Source organism: Coccinella septempunctata, chromosome 2 (genome assembly GCF_907165205.1).
Source record: "Coccinella septempunctata chromosome 2, icCocSept1.1, whole genome shotgun sequence".
NCBI classification, from domain to species: domain Eukaryota; kingdom Metazoa; phylum Arthropoda; class Insecta; order Coleoptera; family Coccinellidae; genus Coccinella; species Coccinella septempunctata.
The window spans coordinates 48,830,000-48,852,482 of record NC_058190.1 but is presented as its reverse complement, the minus strand read 5'-3'; the positions used below and the strand labels follow the sequence as shown (position 1 = coordinate 48,852,482).

The 22,483-nt window shown below is 32.7% G+C and overlaps 3 protein-coding genes across 5 annotated transcripts; 1 reads left to right on the top strand and 2 right to left on the bottom strand.

Annotated features, from left to right (window-relative positions):
- Nucleotides 1-55: 55 nt before the first annotated feature.
- On the top strand, nucleotides 56-7,201 carry LOC123307473 (transcriptional repressor p66-beta). Of its 2 annotated transcripts, XM_044889798.1 has the most exons (10): nucleotides 56-364; nucleotides 923-995; nucleotides 2,133-2,429; nucleotides 2,540-2,828; nucleotides 2,930-3,118; nucleotides 3,479-3,571; nucleotides 4,179-4,386; nucleotides 4,483-4,619; nucleotides 4,674-4,926; nucleotides 5,425-7,201. In XM_044889798.1, exons 2-10 carry the CDS (start codon nucleotides 958-960, stop codon nucleotides 5,631-5,633), a joined length of 1,713 nt encoding a protein of 570 aa, XP_044745733.1. In that variant the 5' UTR covers nucleotides 56-364; nucleotides 923-957; the 3' UTR covers nucleotides 5,634-7,201. The 2 variants fall into 2 exon arrangements, with proteins under 2 accessions (XP_044745733.1, XP_044745734.1); XM_044889799.1 differs by lacking the exons at nucleotides 56-364; nucleotides 923-995 and adding an exon at nucleotides 1,825-1,943.
- A 3,435-nt stretch (nucleotides 7,202-10,636) lies between these two features.
- LOC123306456 (F-box/LRR-repeat protein 21) lies at nucleotides 10,637-15,320 on the bottom strand. 2 transcript variants are annotated; one of them, XM_044888471.1, is made up of 8 exons: nucleotides 15,151-15,320; nucleotides 14,919-14,975; nucleotides 14,652-14,859; nucleotides 13,966-14,214; nucleotides 13,660-13,903; nucleotides 13,020-13,295; nucleotides 12,637-12,957; nucleotides 10,637-11,965 (listed from the first exon to the last, which is right to left on the bottom strand). In XM_044888471.1, the coding sequence occupies exons 1-8, from the start codon at nucleotides 15,179-15,181 to the stop codon at nucleotides 11,834-11,836; spliced, it is 1,518 nt and encodes a 505-aa protein (XP_044744406.1). In that variant the 5' UTR covers nucleotides 15,182-15,320; the 3' UTR covers nucleotides 10,637-11,833. The 2 variants fall into 2 exon arrangements, with proteins under 2 accessions (XP_044744406.1, XP_044744407.1); XM_044888472.1 differs by lacking the exon at nucleotides 14,919-14,975 and having other exon boundaries at nucleotides 15,151-15,319.
- A 572-nt stretch (nucleotides 15,321-15,892) lies between these two features.
- LOC123307622 (alpha-mannosidase 2) lies at nucleotides 15,893-21,868 on the bottom strand. The gene is made up of 15 exons (XM_044890008.1): nucleotides 21,553-21,868; nucleotides 21,140-21,502; nucleotides 20,873-21,078; nucleotides 20,495-20,796; nucleotides 20,146-20,332; nucleotides 19,912-20,089; nucleotides 19,496-19,854; nucleotides 19,173-19,437; nucleotides 18,726-18,892; nucleotides 18,460-18,669; nucleotides 18,187-18,365; nucleotides 17,982-18,115; nucleotides 17,578-17,853; nucleotides 17,195-17,491; nucleotides 15,893-17,037 (listed from the first exon to the last, which is right to left on the bottom strand). Exons 1-15 carry the CDS (start codon nucleotides 21,691-21,693, stop codon nucleotides 16,888-16,890), a joined length of 3,414 nt encoding a protein of 1,137 aa, XP_044745943.1. The 5' UTR covers nucleotides 21,694-21,868; the 3' UTR covers nucleotides 15,893-16,887.
- Between the last annotated feature and the right edge of the window lie 615 nt (nucleotides 21,869-22,483).

Sequence of the window (22,483 nt, the reverse complement as noted above, 5' to 3'; positions counted from 1 at the left end):
AGTTTAAGAAATAACCTACAACTTCTGTATTCGCCGTATTGAATTGAATCAAGTTCAATCGTCTGTTTTAATATATCAGTGAGAATGAGTAAGATATGTTTACTCCCGGTTAAAATTTCTAAGTTTGTTACATAAAAAATATTTTGGTAACGTTTGTTTTGAGTGATTGATGACAGGTGAAAAAAATCGTTGAAAGTGTGAAAAATTGTACTAATTCGAGATTTCGATAATTTTTCGTTTCTATGAAATGTGCTGTGTGTATACGGTGTACAGGAAGATAATCGATTTGTCAACGCGAAGTTTAGATTACAATTTTCGGTGCACTAATTGACCCAGCAGAGTACGGATTATGAGTAGATAAAAGGTAGGTAAAATAACAGTTTATTTCAGGTATACCTAGTTTGGTATCATTTCACTTCTAATTGATAGTTACATTTGAGTTTTAATTTCCATATTTATAAAATACTATCGAATTTCTTCGATTGATTATTCAATTGATATGCTATAATATTGGGAACCCCACCACCATAGCCATTCTTAAAATGACCCAATATCAATCAATTTATAGGTATCTTATCTATTGCCATTTCATAAAAAAATTTGAAATTTGTTCATTTAACCAATAAAGTAGGATCTTGATAACTAAAATATTCATGTATTTCAGATTTGCTTCATTGAATGTATTTACATTCGATTTAAATATTATGAATTTGTGAGGTTATATCATTTTGATCATTTCATCTCAATAATAACGGCCAAAAATTCATCTCTACTTGAACCAAACAGAATAATTCCTTACTAATACTAATAATTGTTTTTCAATATATACTTATCGGAAGAAAGTCATCTTTTGTGGATGGAACCCTATCGTTTTTATGTTATTAATAGATCAACCAAATAAAAATTATTCTGTTTTTTGCAGCGTTATATGCATATTATTTCTCCAAACGAAAAACAATGGAAATTAATGACAGTATTGTTGATTTGAGCGTAAGGTAAGTTTTAATACCCAATATTTCATCATTAATCTCTATATTACTTATGTTGAAACATCTCATATTCATATTTGTTGATACTCACTTGAGGTTCATAATGATGAATAAATCAATAAGAAATAAACTCATTACAGAAACAGTATATTTCGATTGTAGAGTTATTGAAGGTGCTTTATTAATTCATGCAATAAAATAAAATTCTTTATAAAATATTGATTTTTCAAGAGGAATTTTGTTCCAATGAATTTGGTTTTGAAAAACTGAATTTCTACTCTAGGAAACTAAAAATTTAGCTGGCTATCGGGATATAAATAGTAATCTTTCATTTCATTAATAGGATGTATATATTGAACAAATTACTTGTTGAATGGCCATTGTTAAATTAATTTCAATATTGACAACTATTTTAGGATTTGGGTGATTCGTAATGTGAACTATAAATTTCAGTCCATTTTTTCTGTATTGAAGTTATAAAAAATTTCCGATTGAAATTAAAACTCTCAAGAAAAGTGTAATTTATTTTGGATGTGAAAAAAAATGAAAATAAAAGTTTTCTTTGTCATTGTGATATTATATTATTCAATAGGTCTATACATCATTGTATATCTTCTAATAATAATATTGAGTTTAGTCACTATATGAAGTGATGAATAATAATCTTAAGCCAAGGTAACTTAGATAAAGAAATTCTCCCATATTTGCCATTAGTAGATAATGGTAGCGATAATTTTTTTCCTATTGGTAGAGATAAGAGCTATTATAATAATCATTAAAATTATCCTGACCCTAGAGGCATCCATTTACGTTTTTAATCTAATAATTATCTCGCATAATCTTGAAAATTCGGTAAATATTGGGAAACATGTAGGAATTGTAACTGAATCATTTTGTGGTATATTATGCAGGAGTTGAACCCTACTGAATCGTCAATTTACTTATCTGTTTAGAGTAAGGAGAGTAGAGATATCATACAGAAATTTAACAAATTTGAAGGGAAATAGGGATACTTCATGAATATTGAAAATATATCCAAATTTTTGGTTTCACATATAGGTCTGCCTGACCGGCTATAGACTTAAGGGAAGAAAATTCTGAAAGTTCAAATCTTTGAATAAAAAAATGTAAATATCATTTTAGCACCGTAAGGTCTTCACCATCTATACCTACAAACATTCCACCGAGTCTCAATATCACACCAGTTGTGAACAATCAACCATTACCCAGCATTGGCCATCCTCCGCATAGTAGGAGGATACTCCGTCCAAGGACAGAACCACGCAGCTACGTCGAGAGTCCCGATATCTTGATTAATGGGACTTTCGACAGACCCCGCACAAATGGAAATTCTACGGGATACACCAGTGATTCCAGCGATGGAGAAATGCCGCCGATGACACCAATAAAAGAATTAACCCCATTCGAAATTAAACAAAGGTAAAGATAAGTTTTACGGTATTCTGCAGTCTCGTTCATATCATGCTTGGAAAATAGTATATAATATCAATTGTAATGATTTAGTATTTTGATACATTGCTTCTTTCCAGGGATCGGTGCCTGAAACGTATAAGGGAAGAACTAAGATCGGAAGAAATGAAATTGGTTTTATTGAAGAAATTGAAGCAATCTCAACAATTGAAAGAAAATGTGGCGGTCCTACCGCCGACCATACCGTCTTCAGCACTACCGCCAAAGGGGCTCCCAAGTGGTTTAAGCATTACACCAACGACTATCAAAGTTCCTACGCAGAAGAGTTCACCACAGCCCTCTGTGCTTATGAGACATCCAGTGTCGCACAAACCAGGATCAGGAAATGTACCTCCCTTGCTCAGAGGTGTAAGTATTCAGTGGTGTACAAGTGCATCATTTTAGCGCCGTGAAATCCTCAAATTTTGATTAGAAGATAACGTCATGTATGTACAATGGACTTTTTTCAGCAACCTCCACCTTCTCGCGTTACTGCCCATCCGATACCGATGAATTCGTCGCCTTTGAACAATAGAGCGACGAATCTTTCTGTTCCGCAACCGCCACGAAACTACAATAGGGTTCCAGGTTTTCCGCCTGGCGTGAAGGATCTATCACCGTCTGTGACCATCACACCAGCTCCCCCTCAGACTCCAAAGGTAAAATTTCTCTTTTTAATGTTTTAAAATACAAAATCAGAAAATATTTAACGCTCACAAACAAACTAAAATTGCAAATAATGAGATGATACTGTACTTTTTACGCTGCTAAGACCCAGCCCATAAGTGGGATGGAAAATAATAAAGGAGTAGGATTTAACGGCGGTCAGCAACCTACCGCGAATAATATAACGGAGCAGGTAACTTCTTATTGAATCAGTTAACCTTAGATTCCAAATTGAATGGGATCAGTTCCATTATCTAAATATTTTAAATAGATTAGGTTTGTCCAATGTACATGAAAATGTTGTTGTATAAGATTTGGGTTGATTATTTATAGCATTTTTTTTTTTTTTTCAGGAACGACCCAGAGAAGATAATCAAACACCTGCACAAAGGCAGGCGGCAGCTAAGTTGGCTTTAAGAAAGCAGTTAGAGAAAACATTGCTACAAGTAAGTATTTTTCTACATATATTAATTTCGTAACCACTCAGAGGAAGAGGATAAAATCAGCTGATTCAGAGGGTTCGGAAAATGGTGAGGTGCTGCGTCTCGTCGATCCCAAAAAAAGACCAAACGAAAGACAAATGATCGCCAAAGTAACGTTCTAATTCTGTCGCCGAATCCTAAAAGATCAAAAAAATGCTCGAGAAAATTGTAAACACATCCTTGTCAGTTTGACATTAGTGACAAAAGTGAGGTTAGCGTCGATCACGGACAGGGGTGGGTAGTACCGATTTGACTCATAGAGTCAAAAACTAATGTTTTTGGCCTCAGCATTTATAAAATTTATTTCATTATATTTTTTTAATGTGAACGACCAGGAAAGGTCTCTTAGCCTTCTACTTTGATTGATTATTGCAGTATCTATATCTTCTTGAACGTAACCAATTTGTTGTCTTTTATTATATACGTCGATATTTCGAATCCCCATAATAAATTGTTCATCAAAAAAGTAGAAATCAATTCAATTTCATTTCGTATAAATAAAATGCTTTATTTTCGTCTGAAGGAATTCCCCTTGTATTGTATTGAATAAACGCAAACAAAATTTTTCTAGATTCCACCACCGAAACCACCACCTCCAGAGATGCATTTCATACCCAATCCAAGCAACACGGAATTTATATACCTGGTCGGTTTGGAGCACGTCGTTGATTTTCTAACGAAAGAAACAAAGATGCCCCTACCCCCAGCCCCCTATAATTGTAGTCAGTGTAATTCAGATTTCACTCCCGTCTGGAAATGGGAAAAAGTCAAAGGAAAGGGTGAGGATTTTCAATTCATTAATTGCAATTATTCAGGTCACCACGATGTTAGTTATTTTCTCTCCTCATCCAAATTATAATTTGTCTCATTTTCAGGGAAAATCGTCATATGCGAACAATGTGTTACGAATAACGTGAAGAAGGGTTTGAAAGCCGAACATACGAACCGTTTGAAAACTGCATTTGTGAAGGCGTTGCAGCAAGAACAGGAGATTGAGCAGAAGTTGGCTCAGGTAAGAACGGCCGTTGAACGTTCAAGAATACGGTATTCATGAGATTTATTTCAGAATGGATCTTTCACGTCCAGCAGTCCGTCGGCCTCGCCAGTGACACCGGAAGTCGTTTCAACCCCCAAACCTGCCACTCCTACCCCGGCTTCCATCCCTATACCGCGCCACGCAGCTACCCCGCCCACTCCCAGCGCGCAACCTACGCCACCGCCCCCTCCACCCCCACAAAGGAGTTCGCACATGCCGCATCAGGACAAATTTTCACAGAATGCAGCTGCAGTTCAGGCTCTACAACAGCAGATACTCAGATGTAAGTTCTATCAATTCAGAAGACCACGTATCGTCGAAGAAATTAACGAGATATCTACGCAATATTTTATTTTTCACAAGTCGTCGGAAGAAACCATACAATTTTCGCGGTTCGTTTAACTTCAAGACTAACGCTGTCGAAAAGATGTGAAGAGATCTCGAGAACGGCACAGACATGAGCGTAACATTCAATTGGGCATTCACGATTGAAAATGACCAATGACTTGTCGTTTTCGCATCTTTCAAGGTTTTTTTTCTATGGCAACGGATTTTAAGCCGTTTTTTCCAGGAGCGAAACAAAGAATAACCATGATTGGTTCTACGGACATATTTTAAGAGGGATTTTTTGAGGAGTTTTCGTGTTTAATTCAATTTTTTTAATCGGCTATACAAAACTTATGTGTTCTCCCAATTCAATGAGTTGCCAAAAAAACTGTATCTACTGATATGGTAGATCTGGTGAATGAATAAACAAGTCATGTATCAAATTTTCCTGCAGCTCTCTCAGCAGGAGGTCCCCCAGGAGCGCACATGTTCTCACCACTGTTTTACCCCTATCAGTTGGCAGCAATGGCGCAAGTTGCGGCCAGTAGTAATAAAAACAATTCCAACAACTTGGCCGAGATGCAGAGAGCAGCTGACATCCAGAGGCAGTATCTTCTTGACATGATACCGGGGCCTGGACAAAGACACAACTGGAAGACATGATGTTATAGTGATATGACATAGTTTTCCAGTTTATATTTGTATTTATTATAAATTAGCGCTTCAGCATTGAGATGGCTCATGATGACAAGTTACGAGGGAGTATCAAGTATTGTTGCTGTTTGAACTGTTAATGAGAAGTTGATATTTATACATAATATTGTAACTCTAAGAAGGAAGTGAAACAAGTACTATGAATTTACAGAGTGAAATATTCTTTGTTGTGGTAAATTTTTTATTATTCTAAATATTTCACGCACATAATGGACCCAGAGTATTCAAATCATTAACTAAGCATACGTCTTGGAATTGTAAGAATAAAGACGCAATTCCTTGAAAAGTTGCCCTTTCGAATCTGTTGTGTGATTGATTGTGTGAAAACCTTCAAGATATGTTTGATTGCATTATTGAACGAAGCGTTTTGTAGGTTTTCAATCGTACATACAGTAGCATTTCATCACTTCAGATATTCACCCAGAATCAGCAACGCATAATAAATTTCTCATAGTAAATTGAAATTTAAACTTGTGAATAAATTTTAGTAATTTTTATGTTCAAGTAATAAATACTTTACACTTTTAATAAGTGTTATTTTGTTCTTTTTTCCAATGAGAATGCCTAGTGGAATTTCTGAATGTGGAATTACTTAAAAGTTCATTGTTATACTGTTATCTAAGTATCAAATAGATGTAGCAGGAAATATTTTTCATACTTTTTGCTAAAATAAACTAGATATTTTGTTTGGATTTATTATTCATCGTTGTTTGGTCAAATTTATTCAACAAGTAGAGTTTCTTCTTAATATTTCATTAATTTCTGTTTCCTGATGGAGCTAATAACATTTTTAGCAGCTTTTCCATCGAATTTGAATTATTTCGACTTTTTCTGAGTGAAGATTAACAAATTTCAAATCTTTGGAATTTTAGTTTCGATTTAAAAATATATTCAAAATTTTTTGTTCTTTTAGGGGTAACAGTTTTGAATTTCAAATAGAAAAAAAATTTGTCTAGTATTTCATTTCAAGGATACAAGAAGGAATTACGAGGAGATCTTCATCCTTGTCATTTCATACTGCATATTTTTGCTCTTAAGAATTTGGGTTTTATATGAACTGAACAGAGCTTTGTAAATCTTCAGTTTTCATATTGTACAAATTAAGTTTGTGGCATTTAACTGGATCATTAAGTCACTGCTTTCTGCACATAGTTTTCGTAAGTCTTTGAACTATTTTCGAATAGTAACTACCTGAATATTTCATATGAATCAGGTAGGTCGATTCTGTTGAAACCGAAGATGATGTACACCTGAAAATCTCATAAAATGTATAGCATTCTACTTGTTTTTCCTTTAGGAAGGTGCCATAAAGATGCATATTTCCCTGTATAAATAATAATTGCGAAACTTTTTCAGGTTTATGTTGTAAAGGCTTTTCATCTCTTAGTGAATTTCTGTAAATAGTTTTATAAGTATTGTATTATAAATGGACCTGCAAACTGAAGTGGATAATTTGCTCATACTTTGATGTCAATATTTATACAAAATTTATTGAATAAATCTGTTTTGGATTATGATGAGCTGTTTAATTGAGACTCATGCCCTGTTGGAGGAACCTCAATTATAATTTAATCGCCCATTAAAGAACGTTGAGCCGAGCAGCTTTGTGAGAGATGGAAGATGTCTCCTTGCGTTAGTGCTTTTCTTAATTTTTAAATTTGAAAAATTTTTCAAATGTCCTATACTTAATTGGGTTTGCTGGAATTCTAAGAAGGTAAAACTTTGAAATTATTGTACACGTTGATTCTCAGATTAATATTTATTTAATAACCAAAGATTACATGAAGTAAAATCAACCAAAATGAATTTCATAACAAAATATATATTTCTTTTAAATTTGATTTGGCAAATCAAAGAATATCTCACATAATAATTTGCAAAAGTTTCAACATGCCTCCCCCAATATTAATAAAAAAACTCTTGATATTGCATTCAAACTCAATAAATGATAGGATATTCCCATAATAATAAAATGCGGTTTTAAAATACCAAAATGAATATTCACAATTAAAAATCAGAAGTGATTCTTGAAAATGTTCAAGAATTAATTTATCCAACAAAAAAATTTTTATAACAGTAACAGTAAAATATTTAGATTGAGAGAGGTTTGTAAGTAATGCTACTACAATAATAAACAACAATAATTATCACATTCAGTGAATATTAAAAAAATCTTATCCAGTGGATTTAAATGGTCTCATAATGAAGACGTTCATTCATTCATTTCCACATTTATAAACAAAGGAAATGACGTAATATATTCATCATTTTCAATATAGTATTCAATAGATTCTACCACTTATCAGTGTGGATGCGAAACAAATCGGTATAACAATAGCCCGAATATAATTTTTTTTTCTGAGAAAATAACTAACTAGAACAACAAATGACATTGAACAAAAGTCGTCACTGTGAAAAACTTCCTCATCTTGAATGATTTATACCTATTTACTGTGATACATACAGGACTACAACTAATTCATGGTATAAACACTCAAAAGAAGGAAAGTGTGACATGGGTGAAAATTTTCGCGAAATGAATACATCAATATTCAAACAGTAACTCTATCAATAGGATACTAATATACATAAGTTACACAATCATGTGTACATGAAAACTCTAAAAAATCAACGATTCAATAAGAATATTAGACGATATCTTTCGACAAAATATACTGGGTTTATCAATTAATGGTTCACCAAAATATGGGGATTTTATACCATATTTTCAGAGTCTTCTTCTCAGTCTGAATCACTCAACCGAACGACTCAATTTTTTTTCTGTAAGCCCCTAATATCGCTATTTATAAATATCAACCCAGGAACCGCAAAGACCTATTAGGATATGAATTCCTTGTAAAATAATAAAAATTCTTGAAGGAAACGATTTGACTAACTTTTATTGCATTCGATTGAATTTTAATATTTTCTTTATAGACTTCTTAAATTCATTAATAACATTTTTAAAGATCTTCAAATGGAACAGTTCTCAAATTATTCAACTGCACACATACCACAGATGTTACTACCCAAACTCTCAACCAACTTAATGGTACACTCAAATCATCATAACACTTTTTATTTCACTCATGGCAGCTCGTCAATTAGACTTTACAGTTTATATCATTGTAACATTGGCGTTGTTTAACATATGTACGCTGTTACATGGTTCTTGTAATTAAATCACAGTTATTTCCCTGAAGGTGGTAATGATAACGTATCACTCTTCTGAAGGATGATTAAGATATAATTAGCTGCTCTTATTCAAAAAGTTTCTGAGCACTGAAATTTTAATCTTCTAACCAAAACTTCATGGCACTCAGTTTACTCAATCTTTATACAAAATTTAGCGAGATGAAAGCAAGAAAAATAGGAGTGGACTAAATTGAAGCAGAAAATAAGTTCGAAAGTTCAATACCTTTTCGCAACTCAAGTTTTACTAATATTCTTTTTCAGTGCCGAGAAATGTTGACAATGATGTTCATATCACAATCCTCTTCTGCAATTTCAACAAAATAAAATCTATTTCTGCTACAGTTGCTGATTCAGGTACTTTATTTAGCAGATGTGCAACGCCCATCATATTCCCCAATTTTACTCTATTCGCTAATTTTCAATCTACTATATTATACAGTCAATACTGATATTATAAAGAATATCCATGTAGAATCGTACTACTTGAAATCAAAAATCTTGAATATATCTTAATATCTTCAAACATAAGTAATTGAGAAAAATAATTCTACAGATGAATTTTAAAAAAAGGACTAAAAATGATCAAGAAGAGACTGAAAAATTTTGAGGAAGCTACAAGTATTCATAGATATTCTCTACACATCATTCAGTTTTGAAATAATGATGTTATTCAATAGACGAGTTCAGAAACGCTTACGACCTCCTTTTTGAATTCTATTTGTGCCTTTCGGTTTCTTTAATCACCTTGTAATACCCAAAAAAAACGAAACCAATTTTTTAAATTCTACTTATGCCTTTCGGTGTTTTTTATCATTTAACAATCTTTGGAATTGTGCCGACTATCAAATCTAAGCCAGATAGAAAATTTATATAAAGGGTTGTAAAATGATTCAGACAACCAAAAGGCAAAAATATAATTAAAAAAACTATTTTTTCGAGTAGTCAGAAATTTGGAAATCGTTCTGAACTTCTCCATTGCTCACTTTTCTCAATAACAACTAGAATTCACATTCCGAAATTTTTTCAATTCAGAATTAGTCTTGAAGCTGCAGTCAATGTTATTTGATCATGAAAAAAGTAAATGACCTAGTCATTCAATTATAACATTATATAAATATACAGGAGGAAGAAATCAGAATGATACCTCAACTTAATGAAAAAAAAATTGCTTTGGTCCTTGATTCAGGATTAAGAGCTAATTCTATCAAAAGATTTAAATCAAATTTAAATTGAAGCAATTCAACGCAATTATAGGCATCGATAGTTTTATATAACATACACATTCCTTCATGTGTTTAATCAACATATCACATTATTTTCTCATAAATGCTTAAAGTGAACATCACCTTTAAGATTGTTAGCCTTTTTGATTTGTTATTTCCACAAAGAGAGCATTTCCACTAAACCTCTATAAAACCCTTACGAATATTTTGCGACATTTTATAGAACTGTTAATTTAACGATAAACACGATTTTTTTTTCTAAATTGGTAGAAATTTTAGTAATAGATGAACGAATGTAGCTGCGATTAGTTTATAGTAAGCAATTTCGAACAGTTCTTATACTGGGAGGTATTTTCAAGTTCAAGCTCTTATTCGTAGTCTTGTTGCACCTTCAAAACGAAATAATTTTTCTAATTTCAAATCAGACACATAAAACTGAAATGAGGGGTATCGTTTCTTAAAATAATCACGAAAAAAATTTTCTTCAAAACTAGAAATAGGGGAGATTGCAAGGTGCTAAAAAGAATTTTATTTTATCATGATTTTTTACTCGGTAAAAATTATACATTCGTAAAAATTTGGAAGAATCATTTTATAACAATTTCAGTTCATAAAAAGTCTGTACAAATCCCTTACAGTTTCAGGAAAAATAATACTGATAAAAATTACAAACATATATTCAACAAGTGAAATATTTGTTTAGTCAATACTTACGGTTCATTCATCATTAAAGATGCAATTTTTATTAAAAAGGAGTTCTTTGGTTGGTAACATTCTAGAATTGATATTTACAGTAACAAATTGGACAGATATATAAATAAAAATATAATGAAATAAATAACAATATTCCTAAAAATTCATCTTGTGGATGAAGTGTGAAAGGATCATAAAAATAATCCATAAATAAAAATGAAAACGCTCTCTTTCGCCTGGTAACCTGATTCACCATTTATGTATATAGACCAAAGCTATAACAGGTTTTTGGGTAACAATCATTCATGTTTAATTATGTTATCACAGATGTTTTAATCCCTTACCTATACTTTAATGTTCCCAAATCCATCACTGATGAATTTGCCTTTGATGAAACGTTGAAATAAACAATTTTGGCAAATATTGTTAAGTACTAAACAAAATGAAAAGACAAGAGATATACATTGAAGATGGACAATTTATCAGTTGGAAATAGAAAAACATTATAGCGTTATTTGAGATAACAACCATAAAAAGGTTGAAGTCAAATAATGGATGCCCAATATTATGAAATGTTCAGTTTCCGTTTAAAAAATTGTCAAGTTCTTTTTGCACTTTACATGTGCATTTAATATTTTGGTGAATAGGACAGCAAATTTATTTTAGTATGACATTAACAAGATGTAACTAAAGTATTGAATTAGTTCTCATGGCAAAAATGCTATATTATGATGTATATATCAAGAACATGGCCTGCCAATAGGAAAAATACAGCTTATGCTCATACCAATTTAATTATTGGGCAAAGAACATTATTTGATCGAGTGAATAAAGTGAAATATATATAATATATTTTCTTACTGTTCAAAAACGTTCCTGTTGTTAAAGAAACGTAAAATGTTATTTTTAATCTGCTTTACCTTATGGTCCATTCGAAACAACAGTTTATGAACAGTAACGAGTTGCTTGGGTTTCCTTTCGATGTTGAATAAATAGGTTTTATTTGGAAATTCTAAGGTAAAATTAAATTGTACTTAACTAGTGCAGATCGGCTAGGACTATTGGCAATAAATATTCGTCCGAATCACCTGCAGTTGGATTACATATTACTGGATGGAGTTCAGATCTTTTTTTGGGAGTCCAAGATCTTTTTAAATTCAAGGGAATATCCTGAAATGCGGAGAAGGGATTAAATTAATACTATACAGGCTCTCCTTCCATAAACTAAACTGAGTAAATCAAGAGTGCTAGATCAGTCCATAATTCTATGAAATTTTCTTCAATAAGGAGAATGATTCAAAATTTGGCTGAATCGATTCTATTTTTCACCTTATAGGGTGGTCCCAAAGTAGTGAAACACAACGCAACCCTGCATTTTCAAATGAGAATACTTAATTTTTACATCATGTTCTGAATCTACATGAAATTCGAAAATTTCGAAATACCACACTTGTTATAATTTATCTATGTGCCTCTTTGACTTAGACCACTTTTTCCGAAAAATTTCATGGTTATGATAATTGGTTTCCACTACTTGGTTCAGTTAAAACTTCCTCAAGACCAAACGGTTGTGCCAAAAGGTATGAAGTTCGCAGATTTATTAGAAGAATAGTTGCTCTTTCAGAATATGTATCACATTTAGATCTACGATAATTTTCCTGGAAGATACGCGACTCGAAAGTTGACCTTCGAAAAATTCCAAAAAAGATGGGGTCAGTTAAAAATTCGTCATGACCAAACGGTGGCACCAAGGTCGATGAAATCTCGAGATTTATTATTAGAAGAAGAGTACATTAATGTAACCTTTCTGTACTACTACCTACTTCAACAAAATTTCTTACCTTAAGACATGTATCGTGAGGTGAGAAACTTTTATTGGAAAAGAGTATGTCATCTTCTGCGATTTCCAGTGTATGAAGTTGTGGTCCTCTGAGTCTTGCAACTGCTATGAGATTTTCTTCCCAATATTTGTATCCGTAGAGGATGATTTCCTCTAGTTTTTTACACAACCAAGATATCAGAAGAAAAGGATCGGGAGTTTCAAAGAAAGGTGTAGTTATTGCCCAAGTACCCCCTTCCTGATTAAGAGAATCTACCCATATCAAACTGCGCAGTGTATCTTGGTAGTATTGTGACAGACATTCCAGCACAGATATGTTCACCTATTAGAAAAAACACAGATATATATATAGCACTTATCAAAAAAGGATTTTAGATCACTTACACTTTCACAAAAGAAGACTTTGAGATGAGAAAGAGGCATCTGTTTCCTGAGTACTTTAGTGTGCAAATTATGGATATCTTTGAATGCGTGTATAACCGTTAATCGGAATTCACATTCTGGATGAGTTTCTTTGAATGTTTGCCAGGTTTCGTTTGAAGTACCAGGATGACTTGGCCTAATGCTATGTAGGTGCACTACTAATCTTCTTAGGTTTGTAGCATCATGTAAGTTATTCAAGAACTCATCACTCATTTCATCATAATCTATACTTAGAATCTATTAAATAAGAAAATCAAGATCAGCTGTTTATTGAAAAAAATTGGAATACTTATAAAGTATCATAATATGGTAATGGACAATGGTCTTGCTAACAAGACCTTCGGAGCTTAAAGGCGCTAGATATGCTTCCCCTCACATTTTGATATTTTTTTTTCCAAAAAAATCCATTTGGGAGGACTTGAATGCATAAAAAAAATTTCTATGGTACATCTGGTGTCACTTTTTGTGACTAGAGTTACTTGTTTTTCGAATTTTCATCAATTAGAGCATCAGACATCAGGCATCAAGCAACAGGGAAAAATTTATTCTTACTAATTGTAACTAAACCAATAATCGAGATATAGTGTTGATATTACTTTACCTCCAAGCCAGAAAATGGTTTGAAGATGGACGGTCTCAACGCAACTTTTTTGCATTTTCCAGGCTCATCTTTAACAGATGCTAGTCCAAGAACAGTTACTCTTTCGGAATGTCTCCTATTCAAAAGTTTCAAAAAGTTTTCCACTTCATTCGATAAGTCTTCTATACATCCAATACTAAACTTATTCAACTTCGGAAGGCATTTCATTATTGAATTTTTAATTATAGCATTATCATTTTCCAAACTGAAAATTAATTTTTATAAACATTCATTGAACAACTAAATGGCATTATTCGTATACTATACTTTTCTTTTATTATTTCCACTGGTGGGAATTCGAAAAATTTGCAATGAGTTGGTTCGATGATCAATGTTTTGAGGTTAGGATTATCAGCTAATATTTGTATGAGTGATACAAATTCTTCCATGCATTCTGTAGAAAAGGTGTTCAACTTTATAGTGGCATGAGATACAATTCTGGAGAAGGCTTCAATTAAATATCTTGCTTTGTTAATCTTGTCTGGTTCAACTGTAAAAGTAATGTCCTTCCACCATCTGAAATTAATGTTTGTGATGTGAAGTGTCATTGAACATTTCAATGTCAATAACGGAATTAACTGTTTGAGACTTCATCTCAAAATCTAAAATGTTTCTTGATTATACATCTAGATATTAATTTCTCATGAAAAGTATCGATATTCTAGCTACCATCTTACAAGAGAATAAATTTATTCTAATTATTTTAGTTGATTGAAATATAGTGTATAATGCAAACTCAGTTAACGTGTTGAATAATGAATGAGATGAGAAATAATTAGATTGAAAGTTGAAAAATTTATGAGGAAATTTCTCAATTATCACTTTCTCATTTACTGTTTTGGAATTTAAATAAGCCAAACATTAACATTCTTGTAACTGACAAGTTGAGCAATAAAAGTGACGATTTGAGAGAAGGTTTAAGGTCAGAAATAAAGATGCTAAATATAACTCACCTCTTATTGTAAAGATTCTTTCTCCAATGCTTACAAACAGAAGATACATTTATTCTATCAGTATGATTCAAATTGTCAAAAATTTCAGTAATTACTACATCTGGAAGATGTGACCAGTTTATTGATGTGGATTCTTCAAAATCTGATGTTTTCGATCTTTTTGCACTGGAACACTCCCCCAATACGCCAATTGAATCATGATACATACCTTCAAAAGAAGTTTAGTATGAAAAAGCAATAAACAACAAAAAAACACTGCAAAAACACCTGATAACAGACGTTTCATTGTTGTCATACGAAAATCATATTCTTGATTTTGTCTAACTGAAAACAAAGAATTTCAAAGGTATCACAAATTGGAATTTTATTATTAAAATGAAAATTAAAGTATGTCAATGGCTTCAACGATTTCAATAGGACAAATGAAAGTTTATGAAGTGAAGGACAATCACGAAATATTGCTTTAATTTCTTCTGTGAATTATTTCCATCAAACTCACCTGGCTCATCTTTAAAGTAATTGCTCAACATGAATAAAAATTAAATAATAAAATTGTAGGACAAATATTGTTACTTCAGGGATAAAACATCAATGATGTGTATATGATACCAGATTTTGCGAATTCACTTTTCTTTTCGTTCGAATCGTTCCCACTTTTTCTTCAGTTCATCGTTTAATTCGATTGAAATCGGATAAACTCGTTGACATAAAAATGTTATATACATTGTTCATAGATGGAGCTTCCTCGTATCGTCGGAAATTCCGTTATAGAATTCTTATTTTCCATATAAATTATTATATGATACATAGATGGTACCCGTAGATAGAGGGTCTCTATCTACGATGGTACCCTTCATGTTTGATAGAGTCACAGTAATGTTATCTACATTCTACAGTGACTATTCTGATTCACCATATGGTATATGAAGCCACTGTAATGTTATCTATACCTATAGTCTATAGTGACTTTATCAAGTCACATGTTTGATAGTCACTGTAATGCTCTTATCTATTTGAAACCCCTTATCAGCATACACTATGACCAGACTCTCTGTTAAACCATTAAACATTTAAATCCGAGCCTATCTGAATTGATATGAAGGTTCATCTAGAGCTCTATCTACGACAGAGTGACTTTTGTTCAGTCCAAATAGAGCAAATTTTTTCTCTGTGAAATTTTCATCTGTTTGAAGAAAATTCTCATAGATGGGGTAATCTAGGGCTGTTTTGAAAAAATAGGACAAGCTCGATATAGATTTAATGAATCAAACCAAGGATTTGTAAGATAACATTGAGTGTAATTAAAAAACTGTGCTACAAGCAATTTTTCTGGAAAATTACATCACCATTTTCTTAAATTGATGTAGAAAATTTACCAAACATGATTCAAGCAATTGCTCAAAAAATATTCATGTTACAAAATTTGATATTTACACTGCGTACACCAAAAATCTGATTTTCATCATTTCAAGTTATTAAAGTGGCCGTTTCAAAGGATTCATTTGAAAATTGAGTAAAGACAAAGTCCAGATGTTTATTTATAAAAGGCAAAACAGGTTCTTCAAGCATTAAATATTATTTGATTACTCTGTAATAAGTACACTTTCACTTCCTAAAAACAGAAAAATAAATCCAATCACTAGAATTATTTTATACACTAAATATGTACAAGAACACATAAAAACAAAGAAAACTGATCATATCCAAATATCTCAGATGATTATCACTGAATAACATAATTAACATATGTTATAAAAACAAATTGCCACCTTTATAAATGAAATAATAATTTAAAATTTATAAAATCAATACATCCTTCTCATTGATCAATATAAAGCACAAGAAATGATTCAAAATTAAGAATGTTTTTTTAAAAGAAGCCTTTTGTTTATCTCCTATTTCTCAGTTTCACATATACATTTCAGAATGAATAAAATTCAAGCATAATCAATAATTATTTTGTATCTGGAAAATCTGTGTAGAATAAATTATATGAGTGATACAAATTTTATTCAGGTCCATTGAAAAAAGTTCCAATTACAACCAAAGCCTTATCTATCACAAGTGTGCATAATAAATAATATATTTTAGCTATTGAGGAAAATGGAAAAAATTGAATAACTAACCAGGTAGAACATAATATTTTTCCCAAGAACAGAAATTATTATTGAGATTCTGATGAGTACAATTGAATATTAACTATTTTAATAAATTTTATACCTAATTCATTTAGATATCAGTTTTGTATGAGAAGTGCTTGAAGATTCATAGGGCACAGTGAGATTTCTTGTTTTATATCTAATTCACCTTTCTTCCATAAGTAGGTTAAGGAAGTATTGTATGCACGTGCTGATGATAATCCTGGTAAGAAATCAGCAACATTCACCTGAGAAGATATGCGGAAAGACAATTTAATCTTGAGAATCAAGCAAATATGTAAATATCACCCAAAACTACTTTTCATTTGGAAAATCGAACATGTCGTCCATTTGAATGAACTAACAATACTCTAAAAATAACAGTTCAAATAATGTGTTACTTACCGAACCATCGCTAAGAGGGAACTGTTGTAACAACACTCTATCTGAAAAGCAAACATCCAGATACTGTCTGTGTAAAATAAGGCCTAGGTACTCCTTTCCTTTAAAATAAACATTTGTACGCAGTGCAGGTACAGAAAAATCAATGCCCATTTCAATTTCTGTTGGAATGTAAGAAGGCATTGTACTGATATCATCGTCATTTGTCCTAAGAAGTTTCACCAAGGGGTTCAATAGGGACTGCATTGTAGCATAACTGGATAAAGTGGGGAAACCAGATGGGTGATTACCTGCAGCTGCCTGAAAATTCCACAAATATAAGAACACCACACTTTTGTATGTAATCACTGAAGGGAAAATAAATATAACTTTTTCGTAAAAATTACCTGGCAAGAATGTGTTTTCCTTTCAAGTAAAACTCTGAAAAGCTGCCTAACAGGTACATTGTCCAACACACCCTGTCCTAAACCTAAATTATCATCTTGTTTTAGCCTTCTATCCAACATGATTTCCAATTGTCCTGGTTTCAGAGAACTGCAACCCAAGGGACTTCCTGTCACTACTGTGAGACGTGTATTTTTATCCTCTATATATGCCATGGTAGGCATTGGATAAAAGTTAGCTTGAAGGGGTAGCTTGGAAAATCTTTTCCTTTTGATGATCTGAAAAAGTTCATGGTGTAGGAACACAAGAATTGTTTTGTAGTTGCCATAAGGTATCATTTTAGCAGTAAAATTGAATCTTTGTGTTTTTGCCAAGATTAATTTGAATATTTATGTTACCTACTGACCTGATAACCATTAGCATCAGTGAAAAACTCGTCTGTACTGTTAATATTGGTGGATAATCTCATGGCAATTTCAAAGTTAATAACTTTCGTTATATCAACAACATTTTCTATTTCTAGGCCCAAACTATCAGCACCTGAAATGTTGATAGTTTCAAAATAGTTTCAACCAAAAACAAAGAATACGTAATATTGCAAGACTATTTACCGGGTGTATTATACAGTCTAACTGTATGGTGGACATATGGTAACTGAAGGATAACGAAAGAAACAATTGGTCCTTCCACAACATTCACAATTGCATTATCAATTTTTATGGGGATGGCATCTCCATCAGGCATGAATAAATATGCTCCGCTGGTTTCTTGTACATGTTTAACACCATATCTTCAAAGTAATACAATCAGAAGCAATGCATTGAATGTTTAAAGATAAATTAATTCAATTCCATAAATTTTCATTTAATGATAAACGTACTCACTTTGCAAAGTCTAAATGTACTGGAATAGTGTGCACGCCCGCTTTCAAAGCTTTCAAGAGTCCAACATTATTGAAAGAAGCAGTTACCCTTGAATTGTGCAGAGAAAACTCTCTAGCGTTGGGGAAAATTTCAACTGAAGGAAAAGCACTGTATCCTCGCTGGCCATCAGTGTACTGGTTATAAATTTTTATAGCAGCATGTACAGTTTGCCTAAAATCAATCCAATGAATGCTGTTGCACAATGAGATCATAAAAAATATACCCACTTGGTTAGTTCATGTTTCCACAAAGCATTCACAGTATAACTAATGAAGGAAAAAGCTGGAACAGTGGCAATAAAAGAAAGATGATACTTCGTCTGTGATATAGTTGACCCATATTCAAATACAGGAGAAATCTGACACTGAATTCGTTTTCCATTGGCATCAAGAACCTAAAATGATCTCACAGCATAAATTCCACATTCAATACGAATTTGTGAATTGGAATTTAATGGAATTTTTCAAAAGTAGAATTCATTTTGAACAGCCTTGTTATCTTACAGTACAAGTCAGCAAAATGTGGGACAAATTTTTCAACACTCCTAGTCGTGGAAAATCATAAAATTGCAGCTAGAATTCTACCCATAAGTAGGGTACCACCGGGTAAAAAAAAAAACATTGAATCAAAATGGGACATCTCACAATGAAGAGATTAATAACATATCTACTCACTTCGACATTAGGTGTTGAAACAATAAGTGTGATAACTTCTATTCTAGTAAAAGTTAATGAATTGTAAACAACAATTTTTTTCGTTCTGATTTCAGCTCCAATGACTATGGAATAATGTTCCTCTAATTCATTCCAGGTATGTCTGATATCATCAATATTATAATAAATTTCTTCTTTGTCGAATTCAGTTAAATCAGGCTTCAATAACAGCTTATATGTGCAATATTGAATAATCTTCTGGCAACTATGTATTGCACTTAGCATCCTGTAATAAAATTTAATTTTATCATTTTATTATCAAAAATAATGATAATAAAACTCACTTTACAGCGTAATCTTTAACAACCAAATCCTTTTCTGTTCCTGTTATGCCGTCATGATGCTGAAACAAAGAGTGAGATCTTCTAGCTTCTTGGAGCATTCTCTCTAATTCGGTTTCTTTTTCAGTAGTTAGTTCATTTTTCAAGTATTTCAATGTGAGGATAATTTGAGCAGATCGTATGTAATATAATAAAACACGATCCATTCTCTTATAAAAAGGTCTGGAAGTATAATAACCACTCCAATAGTGATCATCCCTATCAGAATATGTGAAGAAATCACCGTTTAGTACCGGAAAATCCGATAGTTTCAATTCCTTTAGCACAGCATTAAAATACTCTGAAAGTGTCCCAAATTGCGCCTAAAATAATTGCATTCATAATTTCAGAAATCTAATTTACACAATCAAAATGCAAACCTTAACGTGAAGCTCCGGATGAGAATTCATATATTCAAATAACTTCTGGTAATTATTATACTGCACGTCCCACTCTGTAGAGTGATCATATCGAAAATCGTCTCCTAGGGGGGCCAACACAACATTAGTCTTGAAAAGTTTAGACTTTTTTCTGTACTGATCCAAAAGAAGATTAGCTCTAGAAAAGGCTTGTTCAGAAACAGGAAATGTTGATGATGATGTCAGTCCACTTACTTCATAGCTACATTTGCATCAGTAATTGGCTGAGGGGCTATTTTCCAAGGACAATGCAATCCATGCCCCGGTAATCTTTTGAAGTCAAATTGACAGCATATTTTTGGATCAGGCCCACAGGTGTGGGGTACATCATAGGAGTAGAAAGGCATCATATGAGTAAACATATCCGTATCACCTTGTTGATCTATATAAATGAGGAATACACAAGGTGAATCAGTAATGACCAGCAATATTTCTGGGCATGATAGAACACCAAAAATAAGAGCTTTTTGATTTAAGTCCACAAGGAGCAATTTTGAAGGTATAGAGATGGCATTTTCTGTTATGTCGGGTATTCACTACTTACCCCACATCTGCCTCCATCTAAATTCTAGCTGCTTGGTGCTAGCTAAGTGCTTTTTCACAGAATAATGTACTCTTTGTATCAACATATTGTGCAGACCCATTCTCTTAAGAAGTGATGGTTGTGTTGCACTCATACCAAAAGGATCTATCGACCAACTGCTTTTCGGTGTATAATTGAGATTTTGTTGCAACCACTGATGTCCATCTGTATATTGTTGTATGATCGAAATCCAGTGAGAATTAGCTTCATCATTCATTACCCAACCACCTGATACAATTTCAAGCTGTCCATTTTCTATCAGTCTGAAAGGTAAAACACTAGTTATATCATAGAACTTATTATTTCATCCTTGATATACCATGTTACTATAAAACCTACTTTCTCACTTGTTTCTGCTCATCTTCACTGAGGTCATCCCACCACATAGCAAAAAATGAAATCTCAGCCCAAATAAATTTTCTTCTGGGGTCTTCAGGCAATTTATTCAACATATTGTTCAATATATGTTTTGTTTGTGATATGTAATATTCTTCGAAAGTTTTAATCCATCCTGGGTCGTTATGAGAGTGAGGCACAACAAAAACCTTTAAATAAATCAAATATTACGTTGTAATTTTTCCTTGAGATACAAAGCTTTCAAATGACCTTCAATATATTGTTCCTGTTCCAGTCCTTTTCATCCACTTCAATTTTCCATCCTTGCTTCCATACACCCCCATCTTTGTTATCAAAACCAATTTTTTCATATGTATCTAGCATATTAATATCAGAACTAGGGGATATATTAATTTTGAATGAACAATGAGAATTATAGAGCATTTCAGATCCCGAAATCAATTTTTTCTTAGGTTGAGCTATGACATCATTTGATGCCTTGATACTATTTGGTATCATACTTGCATTATACATATTTTTCATGGCAATCTTTATTTGGTTAACTGCTTCATGATGTTTATTAAGTCCACTTTCTAACTGTCTAATACGATTCTCAAAATGTAACCATTTGTTCTGAAATATATTTTTTGTGAAAGTTGAAGGGTATCGAGTTTAAAACGTACCTGTTCAAAATCATCAGTAATTGACGACTTACTACTATTATAAAGATCTGTAAAATCTTTGAAGGAATATATCATGAAAATTATCAATATCAGAAAGACAAATGCTGCTATAGTAAGGGCCTTCCGGAATCGCATCTTCATGGTTGAAATATTTCAAATTCCCATCTGCATTTTATCTAATTTAACAGTTAAATGTGTGTGTGTTAATTGCAGTAATTCAGTCTTAATTTCTAGGCACTTGCTTCATATTGACCAATTTCAGATCATTTGTGTTTTTCTATTCCATCAATACACCACATAACAAGAGTTTTGCTCTACTATTCGTGCTGTGTGAACTACACTTTGGGCGATTTCGAATGATATTGGTTCTTGGCTGGTTCATAGGTTGGTTCGTCATATTTGGACCAACCACATTCGAATGACAAATTGATGACGTCATTAATCGTCTGGTTCGTAGTTGGTTAACCAAAACTTGAACCGTGCTCTCGAGCACGGTCCGCTGTCTGGTTATTAGTTCTGTCTCCTTCTATCCTCCGATTATATTGCGCGTCTCGTCCTCTAGATCATAATTGTAAGCTGTATTCGGGTTCGGCTTTTGGACGGTCCGAGGATGGTTCTAGAACTGCGCAGAGGATTTAATACTAGGGCGCAAGAGTTTTGCGCAGTCCTAGAACAATTCTCGGACTGTCAGAAAGCCGAACCCGAATACGACTGTAGTATACTTGTTTCCGAAGGAATTCTCCACAGTGTTCAAAGTATATGACCATAGAGTCATATTTCCAACCTAAAAAACTGCGCACGCATCCCCATTCCCCATGCTTCCTCGATGCTCCTTTAGCCTAGAATCGCCATTATTTGTTTTTTGTGTCGGAAGAACCACACGTGTTTAAAATTTTGCCCTTACTAAGGACAAAAGTGAAGTACTCAATTC